This window comes from Miniopterus schreibersii (assembly GCF_964146895.1).
Source record: "Miniopterus schreibersii genome assembly, chromosome: 1".
NCBI classification, from domain to species: Eukaryota; Metazoa; Chordata; class Mammalia; order Chiroptera; family Miniopteridae; genus Miniopterus; species Miniopterus schreibersii.
This window is the reverse complement of record NC_138101.1, coordinates 100,221,471-100,237,283: the sequence shown is the minus strand read 5'-3', so window position 1 is coordinate 100,237,283 and position 15,813 is coordinate 100,221,471. Positions and strand designations below refer to the sequence as shown.

General features: G+C 39.5%; 1 protein-coding gene across 3 annotated transcripts in view; it reads left to right on the top strand.

The window, feature by feature from the left end:
* Positions 1–3,271: 3,271 nt before the first annotated feature.
* POLE2 (DNA polymerase epsilon 2, accessory subunit) overlaps positions 3,272–15,813 on the top strand; it is a 32,861-nt gene continuing 20,319 nt past the window's right edge. For 2 of the 3 annotated variants that reach the window (XM_081134842.1, XM_081134841.1), the window contains exons 1-5: positions 3,272–3,353; positions 9,721–9,821; positions 12,245–12,320; positions 14,293–14,370; positions 14,507–14,600. In XM_081134842.1, the coding sequence (XP_080990968.1) occupies positions 3,286–3,353; positions 9,721–9,821; positions 12,245–12,320; positions 14,293–14,370; positions 14,507–14,600 (417 nt within the window). In that variant the 5' untranslated portion in view covers positions 3,272–3,285. Of the gene's footprint in view, positions 3,354–9,720; positions 9,822–11,038; positions 11,170–12,244; positions 12,321–14,292; positions 14,371–14,506; positions 14,601–15,813 lie in introns of those variants that run through there. The other variant, XM_081134843.1, reaches the window with a different exon arrangement.

Genomic DNA, 15,813 nt, shown 5'->3' with positions numbered 1-15,813 from the left:
ACATGATTACGTTATTAAAACATTTACTTTGGATAGTTGGACAGTCAGGACTGAAGGCAGCAAGATGGATTGCACATAGCACAGCTCTGGTATAAGCACTCAGGTGCTCAGTAAATGGTAGTAGCAGTGGTAGTATTCATTGTTTTTAATATATGTAACCTGGTGGTCCTTTGTCCCAGGAATCCCTTTTCCACCTACAGTGGAATTCCAAAGCCCTCACCAGGATTTTTGTGAGTTCTTAGAAGCTTTATCATCTCATAGACACTTCTGGCTTTAAACTCCTACTGTTACTGGAGAAATTCCATTTACAGATTTATGGATATTTTCCCCCAAGAAGCATGCTAATGCTCTTCTCTGATGCATCACCCCAGACATGAAACTCAGGGGGTCCCCAGCTCAGATTTGGGAGAGTTAGGGAATGTTCTCAGGAGAAAGTAAAGTCTAAGCTAAGAACTGAAGGATGAGTGGAAGTTGTTTAGGTAAACAGAGGTGAAGAGGAAGTGTTGCTGGCAGATGAAACAGAGGTGACCTGTTCACTTTATCCTAATTGGAGATTTGGAGTGTTTTAAGTAGATAAGTGACATAGTAAGAATTATGTTTTAGAAAGTTTATTCTGATGGCAAGATTGGTGTCCTAGTAAGGTCCCTGGCCATGGGATTGAAGTGGTTAGATTTGAGAGATACTTAAAAGTTATTTCCTTAAACCAGAAGTTAGATCAAGATTTGATTAAATTGAGATTAACATTTTTGGCAAGAATACTTCAGAAGTGATGTTGTATATGTTGTACTGCATTGTAACAGTAACCATGTCAAATTAGCCCACAATTTGTGATGCAAGTTTGATGCTTAAGGTGATAACCTCTGAAAGTTCGTTTTAAAAGTAAGTTTTGCCTGTGTAGTATTGGCCAGTAGTCTGTGGGGTGATACTTTGGGACTGTGCAAATATCCTTTTCCCTTTTGCCTAATGGTTTTAGCATTTTATAGTCTTATTTTTTCCCACTTTCCTGCCCATAATAACCATTTGTGTCTCATTTTTAAAATTTTATATGATTTTTTTTTAGAGAGAGAGGAAGTGTGTGGGGGTGTGTGAGAGAGAGAAACATCGATTTGTTGTTCTACCCTTTTATGCATTCATTGCTTGTTTCTTGTATGTGTGCTGCTGACCCAAGATTGAACCCAAAATCTTGGAGTATCAGGATGATGCTCTAATCAACTGAGCTACCTGGCCAGGGCCCATTTTTTTTCTTGTTTATCCTTCTGGTGGTTAAGTAGATACAGTCAATCTTCATTATTTGTGCATTCTATATTTGTGAATTCACCTATTTACTAAAATTTACTTGTAACACCCAAATCAATATTGGGGGCTTTCACAATCATTTGTGAACATTCCCAGAGCACTGAAAAATTTGTTGCCCAATACACATGTTCCCAGGTGAATTTGAACAAGGTGACATTCTGCTTTCATGTTTCATCTCTTAAACTATGAAAAAAAGTGTCTTTTTTGAGGTACATTTAGTGCCACATTTTACATATTTTGTGATTTATCTTATTAAATGGCTTCCAAGCATAGTGCTGACGTGCTGTCTAGGATTCCAAGGTCCAGGAAGGCTGTGATGTGCCTTAGGGAGAAAATACAAGTGTTAGATAGGCTTCCTTCAGGTACAAATTATAGCGCTATAGGCCCTGACTTCAATGTTCATGAATCAATAACATATATTAAAGATGTCTTTAAAGAGAAATACATGTAAAACAAGCTTATGTATTGACCAGTTAATGAAAATGTGAGGAGAGGCTCATAGGAACCTAGGAACAATGAGTATGTGTTAAATCAATGTTGGCGATACTTATGTAGAATAAAACTACCTCAAATAATGAGAATTGACTGTATGTTTATTTTTATTTCATCTCCTTTCTTACATAAAAATTCAAATTTTCTTTGCAGTTTTTTTTTGGTCTTTATAATATATAGGGTGTCCCCCAAAAATGTATACACACACTTTGAATAACCATCAAGGCAGTGTTTATTAAAATACATTTGATTATCAAAATTGAGCTATCAGCTATATACATTTTGGGGGAGCACACCTTGTAGTTCACCGAAAATACACAAAAAACTGTTCAAAAATCACTTATCTCTGTGATGTTATGTTACCAATTTAATATACAGTTTGGTATATTGCTTTGGGTATACTTTCAACTTTTAAGTTCACTTTTTTATATTTTTTGGAATATGTAAAACATCATGGGTCGACAGTTAAAACTTGCACTACAAAGAAAGTTCTCACTGCAGTCTTTATCCCTTCATGCCGTGTATGGTTAACCATGTTTTTAGTGTCTAGTTTTAGTGTCAGAAGTTTTTTAAAATGCAAAAACAAGCATATGAGTACACACATGCATGCACGCCTATTTCCCCTCCTTTACCATACTTTGCTTGTTTTGTTTTCAAAGTTAACCATATACCTCAGAGGTTACTGTACACTTCAAAATCGTCCTCATGTTTTATGAGGCTGCATGCTCATCTGCAAGCATTCCGTGGTTTTAGTCAACTCCTCGGAGCAAGCCTTTTGAAATGTGGCAGATTAACAGTCCACTTGCTGGGATCAGATTGAGTGCAAATCCTGACTCCACCACTTCCTAAACCTTTCATTTTGAGTGAACCATCTGCCACCTTTTCCTCATCTGTAAAATGATGTTGAAAAAGTAGTACACAACTTACCAGAATTTATGAGCATGCCGCAATTAATACATTTACAGCACCTATGACAGTTTATGGCTCATAGGAAACCCTCAACTTCTAAATAAAAAGCGGGCGGGTGGGAATGATGGTGATTTTTAGCAATTTCGAGTTAATGTCAGGGAAAACCAAGTGGCGACACAGAGTACTTCCAGGGCCTGTGTAAAGTAGAAAGCATGAGTACACAAGGACCTCAGGGCCAGGGTGAGTCCGACCTGAGTCGCGGAAGGCCGAGGGCAGCGTTGCGAGCGGCTCAACGATGCACTTGGGATAAGGTAAGCACATTCCCAGACACAGGAAGGACGCTCTCATCCTTCATTCTAGGGCAAAAAAGTTCAGGGTGCTGTCCTCCTTCAGCCGACATTGTTTGGGACCGCAGCCGCCAAGCTCGGGGCCCGCGGGGCTCACTATGCCGCGGCAGCAACGGTGTAGAACACGCGCGGGGCCGCAGCTCCCGGGAGCGGAGGCGCAGCGCAGCCCGGAAGGGGCGGTGCCGGGGAGGGGCGGTGCCGGGAAGGGGCGGTGCCGCGGCCGTGGCGCCAAAACGTGAACATGGCGCCCGATCGGTTGCGGAGCCGGGCTGTGTCAGCCTTCAAGCTGCGGGGCTTGCTGCTCAGGGGGTGAGTAGACCCGGCCACTGGCGGGAGCAGAGAGGACAGCCAGGGCCAAGCTACCCCGCGGGGCAACGAGGCTCTCCGCGCACCGGGAAGGGGTTTCACCTTAAATGACAGCGATCCTTAAAAAGCTCTAAGAAGTTAAGTGCTTTTGGCGCTGTGGTCTGAGTGCAGTGCCTTCTTAGGTTTCTCCTACGTTGGCACAGAGTCGCAAAGTTTCTGTCAGGTAGGACTAGGTTGCCCTCCTGCAGGTACCGAACCGACTCGGAGAAGCAGCGCTCTGGGTCGCAGCAGCGGTTTATTAGCACTCCGACTTTGGCGCTAACCCCCCCCCCCCCCCCAAGTCTTTGCCTCCGCAAAATGGGAATCCTAGCAGCGCGCTTGACATAGTCACATCTAATGAGAGACCTTGGAAAGTTCATGTGCATGTCAGTAGCTGTCAACTTATATTGTTACAGAAATTGTGGGCCCTGCCACCCTTCCCGATTTTGGATCATAGAGAGTTCTTGGAGAGTTAAAAAGGGGGTCTTTTTTTTTTTTTCTTCTTTCCTCCCCTTTCTCCTTTTTTCTCTTTCTTTCCTTCCATCTTTGCTTTTTTCCTTTCGTGATTTCCATTAAAACTTCTCCGATAGGTTTCCAGGTCTTATCAGTGCTTTCTAGGACCTACAGAATGAACCTTTCCAAGATTTTTCTTATTAAAACCGATTTTAAAAAAAGAAAAAGAATACAGTATTTACATATCTGATTGAAAATTTCCCAGATGGGTTATACTTTTCTCTTTTTTTATGTTTTAATTTATCTTAATTGTTGAAAATATTACAGAGATCCCCCCCCCATTGATCCCCTCCAGCCTGCCCCCCCCAGGCCGTCACCGCACTATTGTCTGTGTCCATGGGTTATGCATATATACAAATAAGTTCTTAGGTTAATCTCTCTCCACCCACCCCACTGCTGCCTTCCCTCTGAGATTCATCAATCTATTCTATGCTTCTGTGTCTCTGGATTTTTTTTTTTTTTTTTTAATATATCTTTATTGATTTCAGAGAGAGGAAAGGAGAGAGACAGACAGAAACATCAATGATGAGAGAATCATTGGGGATTGAGCCTGCAACCCGTGCATGTGCCGTGACCGGGAATCGAACCCCAATCACCTGGATCCTAGGTTGACACTCAACCGCTGAGCCACTCCGGGCCAGGCTCTTTTTTTTTTTTTTTTTTTTTTAATGAAGAACATCTCTAATTTAACTCGTTAATGAGAAGGGACACAAATTTCGAGTGGAGCTGGAGCGATCACCGCTCATGTACCGGACACTCGGGCGGAGCTTGCTCGCCACCTTCAAACAGTCCTAGATCTATTTTGTTCATCAGTTTATTTTGTTCATTAGATTCCACATGTGTGTAACATCATGTGATACTTGTCTTTCTCTAACGGGCTTATTTTGTTTAGCATAATAACTCTCCAGGTCCATCCATGCTGTCTGAAAGGGTAAGGGATCCTTCTTTTTTACAGCTGCATAGTATTCCATGTGTAAATGTCTGAGAAGATGCTTGATATGATTTCAGTCTTCTTGAACTTGTAGAGAACTTGTTTTGTGTCCTAACATGTGGTCTATCTTTGAGAATGTCCCATGTGCCCTTGAGGAGAATGTATATTCTGCGGCTTTGGGGTGAAATGTTCTTTAAATGTCAATCAAATCCATCTGATCTAGTGTGTCATTTAGAATCACTGTTTCCTTGTTGATTTTTTGCCTGGAATATCTATCCAGTAATGTCAGTGGGTTGTTAAAGTCCCCTACTATGACTGTGTTGCTGTCAAACTCTCCTTTAAAGTCCTCCAGAAGGTGGTGGTGGTTGTTTTTCCAGCCTGTGTGAATCTTTTGATCTGAGGTGGGACTCCCATAGACAGCATATATTTGGGTCATGTTTTCTTTTCTTTTTAACTATATCTTTATTGATTTCAGAGAGAGGAAAGGAGAGAGAGAGAGAGAGAGAGAGAGAGAAACATCAATGATGAGAGAGTCATTGATCCACTGCCTCCTGCACACCCCCGACTGGGGATCCAGCCTGCAACCCGGGCATGTGCCCTGACCGGGAATCAAACCCCAGTCGCCTGGATCCTAGGTCAACGCTCAACTGCTGAGCCACTCCCGGCCAGGCTGGGTCATGTTTTCTTATCCACTCAGCTACCCTATGTCTTTTGAATGGAACATTTAATCCATTTATACTTACGGTTATTATGATAGGTACTTATCTATTGCCATTTTGTTTCTCTATTTCAGATTCTTATTACAGCAGTTCCTTTAACATTTCTTGCAATGCTGGTTTGGTGGTGATAAACTCCTTTAGCCTTTTTTGGTCTGGGAAGCTCTTTATTTCACCATCTATTTTGAATGATAGCCTTGCTGGATAGAGTATTCTTGATTTCAGATCCTTGCTTTTCATTACCTTGAATACTTCATGCCATTCCCTTCTGGCCTGTAGAGTTTCTGATGAAAAGTCAGCTGACAGCCTTATGGGAGCTCCTTTGTAGGTAAAGATTGCTTTTCTCTTGCTGCCTTTAAGGTTCTCTCTTTGTCTTGAATTTTTGGCATTTTAATTATGATGTATCTGGGTGTGAGCCTCCTTGGGTTCTTCTTGCTTGGGACTCTGTGTGCCTCCTGAACTTGTGTGACTTTTTCCTTGGCCAGATTAGGGAAGTTTTCTGCCATTATTTCTTCAAACAGGTTCTCTAACCCTTGCTTACTTTCCACCTCTTCTCACATTCCTATATGCGAATATTGTAATGTTTCATGTTGTCCCACAGCTCCCTTAAGCTGTCCTGTTTTTTACTTGTTTTTTCTTTTTGGTTCTCTGATTAAGTGATTTTTTTTCCTATCCTGTCTTCTAATTCACTGATCTGATCCTCAGCTTCCCCTAATCTGCTGTTTATTCCTTCCAGTGTATTTTTTATTTCTACTATATCATTCTTATTTTCCTTCACAGTTTTCATATCTTTTCTCATGCTGTTGAGCATCCTCATGGTCAGTATTCTGAACTCTATATATCTGATAGATTGCTTATCTCCATTTCATTTAGCTCTTCTGGAGAATTCTTTTGTTCTTTCATTTGGGACTTGTTTTTTTATCTCCCCATTTTAACTTTGTCTTTGGGTTTGTGTCTATGTATGCAGTAGATCTGCTAGGACTTTCAGTCTTTTGGATGGTGTCTGGTGCAGGTCAGTGTCAGACACTGTTTGTGACTGGCCTTGAGTACCCTGTTTGAAGCTTTCCCCACTCCACAGCTCGTGGTTCCCTCTGCTGGGGCTGGGTGCGTTTTAAAAGGACCCAGATGTGCACCAAGGCCTACTTTTCCAAGTCCTGGTCCAGAAGCAGATCAGGAAAACACTCAAAAGCACCCAGAGGCTGATTGTTATTCAGTCTCTTAATGAGCTTCAGGCTGTAGAAACTACACAGGGTTCGGGGGAGAGGTTTTCTACCGGGGTGAGGCAATTGCTTACCCCCCAGGGCAAAAGTTGCTTGGATGGTAAATGTCTGCCTGAGAAAGATGTCTTCTGCTCTGTGGGGGAATGACTCAGCCCAGGAATCCAGATGGATGCCCTCTGAACTCTATTTCCAGACCCCACAACCTTAGGTATTCCCTCACTGCTCTAGTCAACTCTGCCGTCCCTCCTCCGGAACCCAAGGTGAGTGGCTACACAGGAAACTTTGTGTGTTGGCCCTTTCAGAGAGCGTCTGCATTTCCAGCCATCTCTCCCTGGCAGACAGAATCCCCACTGCTTTTCACAGCCAGATGTTATGTGGGCACCTTTCTCAGTTCTGGTGCTCTGGACTAGGGAGCCCTGCCTGGGGTTTAGGTCCCAGAGTTCTCAGTGGGAACCCCGCACAGCTGAGATGTCCCTGGGGACCTTTAGCTGCTGCCTGTGGGAGCCCAGCCAGCCCTCTCATGCCTTCGCACTTCCTTCCAGTCTCTATGCAGCCTCCACTTTAGGTCCTTGGTTATGTGGGTGCTCTCCAGCTAGTCTTCAGTTGATTATTCAGAATGGTTTTTCTCTATGTTTGTTGTAATTCCAGTTTGGTCCTCGGAGAGTGTCAGTGTAGCTTCCACTCATTCCGCCTCCATCTTGGAATCTCGGAATATACTTTTTTGTACCATGTTTTCGTTACTCTTGTTTCCTGTAAAGAGTTTTTGTTTTGGTAATGATTAGTTTTATGGGACTTTTAACTTTGTCTTTGGGTTAGTGGGTGAACAAGGGTAAGAGTGGACATGCTCAGGGAGAAAAGAATGAATTTTGTTCAGTTGATCCCTTACAGTTTGAAAATATAAACAGTTGATCAATTTTTCTTCTTTTCACTTAGAATTTGAATATTAAGCTATAATTCATTCATTAATTCAGTCAGAAATACACTGAAATCTATTACCTGCAAAGCACTGTGCTGGGGCAAGGGAGTAAGAGAGAGTAAGACACTGTGGAGCTAGGGGGTCAATTTTCCTGTGTGTCAGTAATTTAAGTAGGCTTAGCTGGGTCCTTAGCTTCTTGATCTTTCACAAGGCTATGGTCAAGTTGGGGTTATCTCAAATGTCAACTGGGTAGGACTCTCTTTCAAGCAAATTCAGTGCTTGGCAGTATTCAGTTCCTCCAGGATTGTTGGATGGAGGGCCTCAATTCCGCCATTTGGGCATCCCCAACATGGCAGCTTGCTTCATCAAATCCAGCAAGAGAGACTCTGCTTTTAAGATGGAAGTCACAATCTTTTGTAACCTAATCATGTTAAGTGACTTCTTGTCACTTATAAAATTTTACTGTAAAATATTCTATTACTGCCTTTACCATATTCTGTCATTAGAGGAAAGTCACTAGGTGCAGCTTACAGTTAAAGGGAGGGGATTGCTCATGGATCTGAATACCAGAAAGCATGGATTATTAGGGGTCATCTTAGAAGTCTGTGTACCATGAATATTAAATAATTCAAAGTTATTTAACTTCAATTGTGAGAAGTATTCAAGGAAAGATGTGCTATGATAGTGTATAATCAGGTGTAGAAATGCCTGTAGAGTCAAGGAAGGGCTTTATTGAAGAATTGGTTTGAGCTGAGTGCTAAAAGGATGAGCAGGACTTGACTAGGTGAAGAAAAGAGTTGGGGGAAATGACCATCTTAAGACCCCGAGACAGGAGAGCACCAGAAAAATTAGAGACTTTGGCAGGACCAGGTCCTATATAGTTTTATGGGCTTTGGTCTATCCTAAGAGCTGTCTCAAGATTCACCCAAAATGCCTATGATTTTAGGGACTCAATATCAAATATTTATAGGCCACCTTTAGTGTGCTTAGCACTGTGCCAAAAGGTGTCACAGTTACAATTCTCCAGGAGTATTATCTATAATAAATTGGAGAGATGTGACACCCACACATGAAACAATAAGCAACCCAAAATATAGAACAATTGGTGTGATGCATATAGCAATAGTATTGATATAAAGTGTAAAGTTGCGTGGTACAAATACAGAATGGCATGTAATTAGCTAATTGTTTACGTGCACAGTGTTCGTTCTATAGAAGAGCATTTCTCCTTTGTAGTGTTCATTCTGAGCACTATTGGTAATTAAATCAGAGATTCATATAATTTTTTTAAATTGCAGCTTTATTAAGGGTTTCTTTTTTTGGTTGGAGAGATTCATGTAATTTGATATGAGTGTTGCTTAAGTAAGTCTTTTATATTCAGGACACTGAAGCAGATCAAGTCCTGACTTAAGTGTATGGTAAGAAATTGTACAAGGCTAATGTAATATATCAGATTTAGGGTGCATATATCTGTATGTGCACATATATATATGTGCACATATATATATATATATATATCTTTGAGCTTTTTAACAACTTCAGAAGGAGGGGAAATTGCAGCAGGTAGGGCTGGTCTAGAAAGGTTTCTTAAAAGGATGTGATTTGTACCCCAGCTGGTTTGGCTCAGTGGTCTGAAGGGTTCCAGGTTCGATTCTGGCTAAGGGCAGGTACCACAGTTGCAGGCTCCATCCATAGCCTGTCGGGGCATGTGTGGGAGGCAACCAGTCGATGTGTTTTCTCACATGTTGATGTTTATCTCTCTCTCTCTCTTTCTCTCTTCCTCTCTTCCGCTCTCTCTGAAAAGCAATGGAAAAAATATGCTCAGGTGAGGATTAAAAAGAAAAAAAAAGGATGCGATTTGAGAATGATTATGTTGACAGGATATAGAATTTGTTTAGAAAGTGCAGGGAAGGTGACTACTGCTTTCAGGGAAGAGTGAGTAGATCTCGATTTCAATGCCAGATTGAGTTTTTGTCATAAAACTTTTAGCCTTAATTACCAATGACCTGCCTCATCTCTTTCTATCTCTTATCAGTGAAGCTATTAAGTACCTCACAGAAGCTCTTCAGTCTGTCAGTGAAGTAGAGCTTGAAGATGCACTGGAAAAGATAATTGATGCAGTTGAAAAGCAACCCTGTAAGTAATATTCTGATAGCTCTTAAATTGTTAATATACTTCTACATCCTCAACTAGACTTACAGATTTAAGTAGAAGTTGAGGATTCAGTATTAAGATGTGCCAGCCTTATGGGACATACCCCTGATAGCACTTCTTCCCAAGGGGTAACTTTTGTTACTTTGGAAATTCAGTACATTCCCCAGAGACCCTTTTGCAGTTCTTCCCCCTCATAGAACTGTCACTGCCATATTTCTGCACTTAACTTCTGATTTTGATCTAGTCCTTTAGGGTCACTTTGGTCTTGCTGCATTCCTGCTATAACTTTGTCTTCCTTAACTTAGGTACTCCTAAATGTTGGTGGTGGGGGGTTAAGTGAGCCAGATTAACTCCCTTCTTGCTTCAGTCTTTCTTAGGGATCTTTTAGTTAAGTACTTAGTTTTTTGCCACAAGTATGGGCCTACAAAGGAGAAATGCTCTTCTACAAAAAAATGTCCACCGTTTTTAGAGCACTGAAGGAAAGAAGTCATGCAGCTTGCTCTCATAGTGGATAGATCTCAGTTTCTTCAATTATATAGGAAGAAACATGTTCTATGCCATAGGAGAAATCGCTGTATATCTCATTTTCACTTCTAAAGGCAGGATTTTTAAATTTAATTAAATTTAATTTTTTCCATCACCATTTGTCCCCTTTATGCCCTCTTCCACCTCCATCCCCCTTCCCACCCCACCCTGCCATCACCACACTATTGTCCATATCCATGAGTTCTGTTTTTTTTCCTTTTTTGCTCAATCCCTCCACCCCCCCAACATCTTCCCATCCCGCCACCAGAGTTGTCCGCTTGATCTCTATCTATGAGTCTGTCTCTATTTTGCTTGTTAGTTCAATTTGTTCATTAAATTTTACATATGAGTGAAATCATATTGTACTTTTTTTTTTTTTCTGACTGGCTTATATCACTTAGCATAATACTCTCCAGGTCCATCCATGCTGTTGCAGAGGGTAAAATTTTCTTCCTTTTTACAGCAGAGTAGTAGTCCATGGTGTAAATGTACCACAATTTTTTTATCCACTCATCTGCTGATGGACACTTCCAAATCTTGGCTATTGTAAACAGTGCTGCAATGAACATAGGGGTACATATATTCTTTTGAATTAGTGTTTTAAGTTTCTTCGGATAAGTTCCCAGAAGTAGAATCGCTGGGTCATAAAACAGTTTCATTTTTTATTTTTTGAGGTAACTCCATACTGCTTTCCACAGTGTCTGCACCAATCTGCCTTCCCACCAGCAGTGCATGAGGGTTCCCTTTTCTCCACATCAACAGCAACACTTGTTTGTTGATTTATTGATGATAGCCATTCTGACAGGTGTGACGTTATATCTCATTGTGGTTTTAATTTGCATTTCTCTGATGATTAGTGATGTTGAGCAACTTTTTATGTGTCTTGACCTTCTGTATGTCCTGTTTTGAGAAGTGTCTAGTCAAGTCCTTTGCCCATTTTTTAATTGGATTGTTTGTTTTTTTGGTGTTGAGTTTTATAAATTCTTTATAAATTTTGGATATTAACCCTTTATCAGATGTTTCATTGGTGAGTATGTTCTCCCATTCAGTGGGTTGTTTTTTCATTGCGTTGATGGTTTCCTTTGTTGTGCAGACATTGTTTAGTTTGATGTAATCCTAGTTGTTTATTTTTTTTTTTGTTTCTGCTGCTCAAGGAGATATATCAAGAAAAAATATTGCTGTGAGAAATGTTCTGGATTTTACTGTAAAGGCAGAATTTTAAATATAATTTTGCTTTCAAAAATTTATTTATACTTGAAAATTTAGAAAATGATTATATTTATAAAATTACTATTTGTAAAATTAAGATAGCACATGGTATTTTCCCTGAGAACATACCAAAGTGGTTAAGGATGCCCAGTCTGGAATCAGGGTTGGGTTTGTGTTGCTCTTCTAGCTATGTGCTTGAGCAGGTTTTTCAACTTCTCAAAGTTGCACTTTCCCCATCTGTAAGATATGGGCATATGAACTTCATTCAGTTTCATAGAATATCTCTCTAGTGGGAGAATGCTTGTAAAGTACTGAGCATAGTGCCACACGTACATTTACTAGGGGCTTAATACGTGGTAGCTCTTATTGTTACTATTGTTACTATCATGCTACTGAAATATAGCACTTGTGATCAAAAGTTATACTAATGTAAACTTATTAAACCTAGGAGTTTATAGTATTACTAAGCAATATTTAGAACAGTGTGGAAAATGAAAGTATTTAAGTTATGGCTTTTGTAATGTTCTGACCTAATACTTTGTTTTCCTCCTAAAAACTCTGTGAACCTCTGGGTTAGTGTCTGCAGATTATTTGTAGGAAAAAAGCTATCTGTGGGAAGAACTAATTTTTATGCCTGTTTTTAAAACTTGACTTTGAAATTCTCTTTTCAGTGTCATCAAACATGATCGAACGATCAGTAGTGGAAGCAGCAGTCCAGGAATGCAGTCAGTCGGTAGATGAAACTATGTATGTGGAAAAAATGAACTTTTCCCCATGTTGGAGGTGTTATTGAGTGCTTATTTTAAATCACTTTCTTGGAGAAATTAATTAGTGGTCAACATTTCTACAGTGGTTATTTCCTAGTGTTTCCTTTAAAGTGATAGCCTGCATTGTAAACCTCATTATCAAATGACTCATCTTTACTATTTTTTCCCTAGGATTTGAGTAATCATGTTTGTACCATGACTGCTTTTATCTCTTTCCCAATGTTATACTCTGTAGGTTATGAATAAATTGAATTGAATATTCAGAACTATAATGGACTTTTGCTCTTAGGAAAGTACTGAGCCCATAGAATTTGAGACTTAACTTGGGTCATATGGTGAATGGCAAATGAGGAAGAACCTCAGTTTTATGACTTTCCCCATCTCATGCTATTAGAATGTAGGAATTTACATGGCAGTCATTTTCCTGAGTTTTATTTCCCTGAGTGGCTCTTTTTCTTTTCTCCTTTTCAATATGATACTTCTTTTCAAATTCACAGGGTTTAACTGGGAGAAAAATATCTGGGACAATGGATAAAGACAGTTTTAACTCTTAACAATTTTTTCCTGTTTGGGGCAATGGAGATAATTGAAAAGAGTCATTACTCTTATTTTGGTCAGTAGTTTTAGTTCCCTGTCAGAACAAAACTGCTATAGAGAAATTGTGAAATTGTAACTTTATCCTCTGGAATTCATCATTTAAGATACTAGAGTACAGCGATGTGTTCTTAAAGCCATCAATAAACATTTAAAATGATTGTATCAAAGTGTAAGGATGATAATCATAACTAGGCATTAAAGTTACCAGTATTTCTGTCTAGCTGCTTATATGCCCTAGTCAGCCAATGTAGAAACCTAGTGGGGACTGAGTGGTGCACAGTCTTTGGAACTTCAATGGTCAGAAAGTCATATTATAGCATGAGAGAGGCTCTCATTTTTATAGATGGAGAAATGCCATAATGAGTTCAGTAACTTGCCAAGAAAACGGTGGAGCTGAGCATGCATTCTAGGTTTTCTTCAATTCCAGGATTCTCTGCTACTCTATGCTTAGTGCTACCACCAGGGTAGCATGAATGTTTTTTTGACCATTTTTAGTTTTGGAGATAAACACATAATTTTAAGGAAGATTTTTTTGGTTGGAATATATATATATATATTTTTAATATATCTTTATTGATTTCAGAGAGAGGAAAGGAGAGGGAGAGAGAGATAGAAACCTCAATGATGAGAGAGTCATTGATCTGCTGCAGCCCGCAACCCGGGCATGTGCCCCGACCGGGAATCGAACCCCGATCTCCTGGATCCTAGGTCGATGCTCAACCGCTGAGCCACGCCTGGCCGGGCTGGTTAGAATATTGATGCAATAGAGCTGTGACTTTTTTAAAAACATCTTTCAAGTATGGTTATGTTATTAATAGTATCTGGAAGTAAAATTATTTTGTTGATTTTCCTTCTCTTACTGTAAGTGTCAAGGATGTGCCCAGAATTTGGGGGGTTCTTTTTCTAGGACACTTTTGCATAATATTTTGGAATAAAATTTGTTGAATATGACTCATATTCTTTAATAATATTGTAGCTCATAAAAGTAGTACGTCTGGGGAGAGATATTTTTCAGATATGACTATTTTATACATAAGTGTTCTTTTCAACACATGACATTTTTAATTAGAAGTTGACTAAATTTTTTTCTTTGCTTGAGAATATTGGCAGTGCTTTCTTGTGTGTGTGTGTTTTTTGTTTTTTTGGTTTTTTTATAGCTTTCTTGTGTTTAGAGAGGAAAATGTATAAGCTAAAACTTTGACTCCAGTATTATTTTTGACACTGTAAGAAACTATGTATATGACTTGTAAAAAGTATGTATGTATGACATAAGATTATAATGCAAGTTTTCATGTTCATCTAGAATACTTATGTTTTAGTAAATCAAGTCTGTGTTTTTGTGGGTTGTTTTTCAGAGAACATATTTTCAATGTCATAGGAGCATTCAATATTCCACGCTTTGTGTACAATTCAGAAAGAAAAAAATTTCTTCCGTAAGTATTCCCTGTATTGATTTTAATCAAATTTCCAAATGTACATTATTTTCAGACGGTATGTAGTCTCACATTTCATTTTTGTCCTACCTTTGTGTATTATGATAGCCATAAATAGGCATTCCTTTTTTTATAGCCTATTAATGACCAACCACCCTGCACCAAATTTATTTGGAACAGCAAGAGATAAAGCAGAGCTGTTTCGTGAACGATACACCATTTTGCACCAGGTAAGTTGGTGGGGAAAAGAGACTATTTCAGCTTAGGTAAGACTTGGGGAAAATAAAAGGATGGAATTTTGTAGTCTAAAGTTTATCATTCAATAGACTGTTATTGGGCTGTCTATGTTTGAGACCTTGTAAGGGATACAGAAATAAGAAAAGATACTTTCCCCTTAGCAATCATGATGATGATAAAAATAGTAGCTAACATTTATTACATGTTTTTGATATGCCAGGCACTGTTTATCACTTTATAGACATTATTTACCTTATTTAATCATCATAATATCGATGTATGTATAAATGCTATTATTCCCATTTTACAGGTGAGGAAACTGAGATTTAGAGTTTAGTAACTTGCCCAAAGATACATCTAGTAAGTAGAGGCAGGGTTGTAATCCAGTCTGTCTGACTCTGCTTTGCTACTATACTAGACTACCTTTAAGCAGCTTGTAGTCTATGAAGTTAGACATTTGCACAAATAAAATATAAAGTACAATTTTATACTTGCTATAAAAGAGATACAAACAATGCATTCAGTGGAAAAATCAGTGAAGGCTTCAAGGAAACTATCGCTCTTGACATGGACATTGATTGCTTTGCTCTTGTGGCAGTGGGGGAAAGGTTGTGGTAACTGTGAACAGAGACACAACAAAAGGAAAAAAATGGACTCTTCACTTTGTGTGGAGAGAAAGGTTCATGAAAAAGAACATTCTAGAATAACTTTGGAAAGGCAAGTGGGAGCCAAATTGTGGGAGTGCCTTGGATGGCACTCTTGGGAGGTGGGACTCTGTTCTCTTGGTACAAGGAGCCTTGGAATACCAGAGAGACTCAATCACAGCTTCCTCTACCAGCAGTTTTTAGGACACATTAGAGTATGAGAGGAGACTCACCAGAGTCTGTGGTATTAGTCCTGGCATAAAAGATAACCAGGATGAAGGAAATGGCAAGTGGAGTAGACAGAGGGGACCGTACTAGAGCAGTGGAAGCCATGTTCATGGTGAGTGGTTGGATGCAAAGGTGGAGGGAGAGAGTGAAGACTCAAAGATGGTTAAGGTTTTGAATCTGAGAGAGTAGAATCATAGAATAATGGTAATATGTTAACAGATAGGAACAAGAGAATATTTGAGGAAGATGATAACAGGTTCGGTTTTAAACATTTGAGTTAAGGTTACAGTAGGGGCATCAGGTAAAAGGTCTGTCTGGACTAAAGAAAGCCATC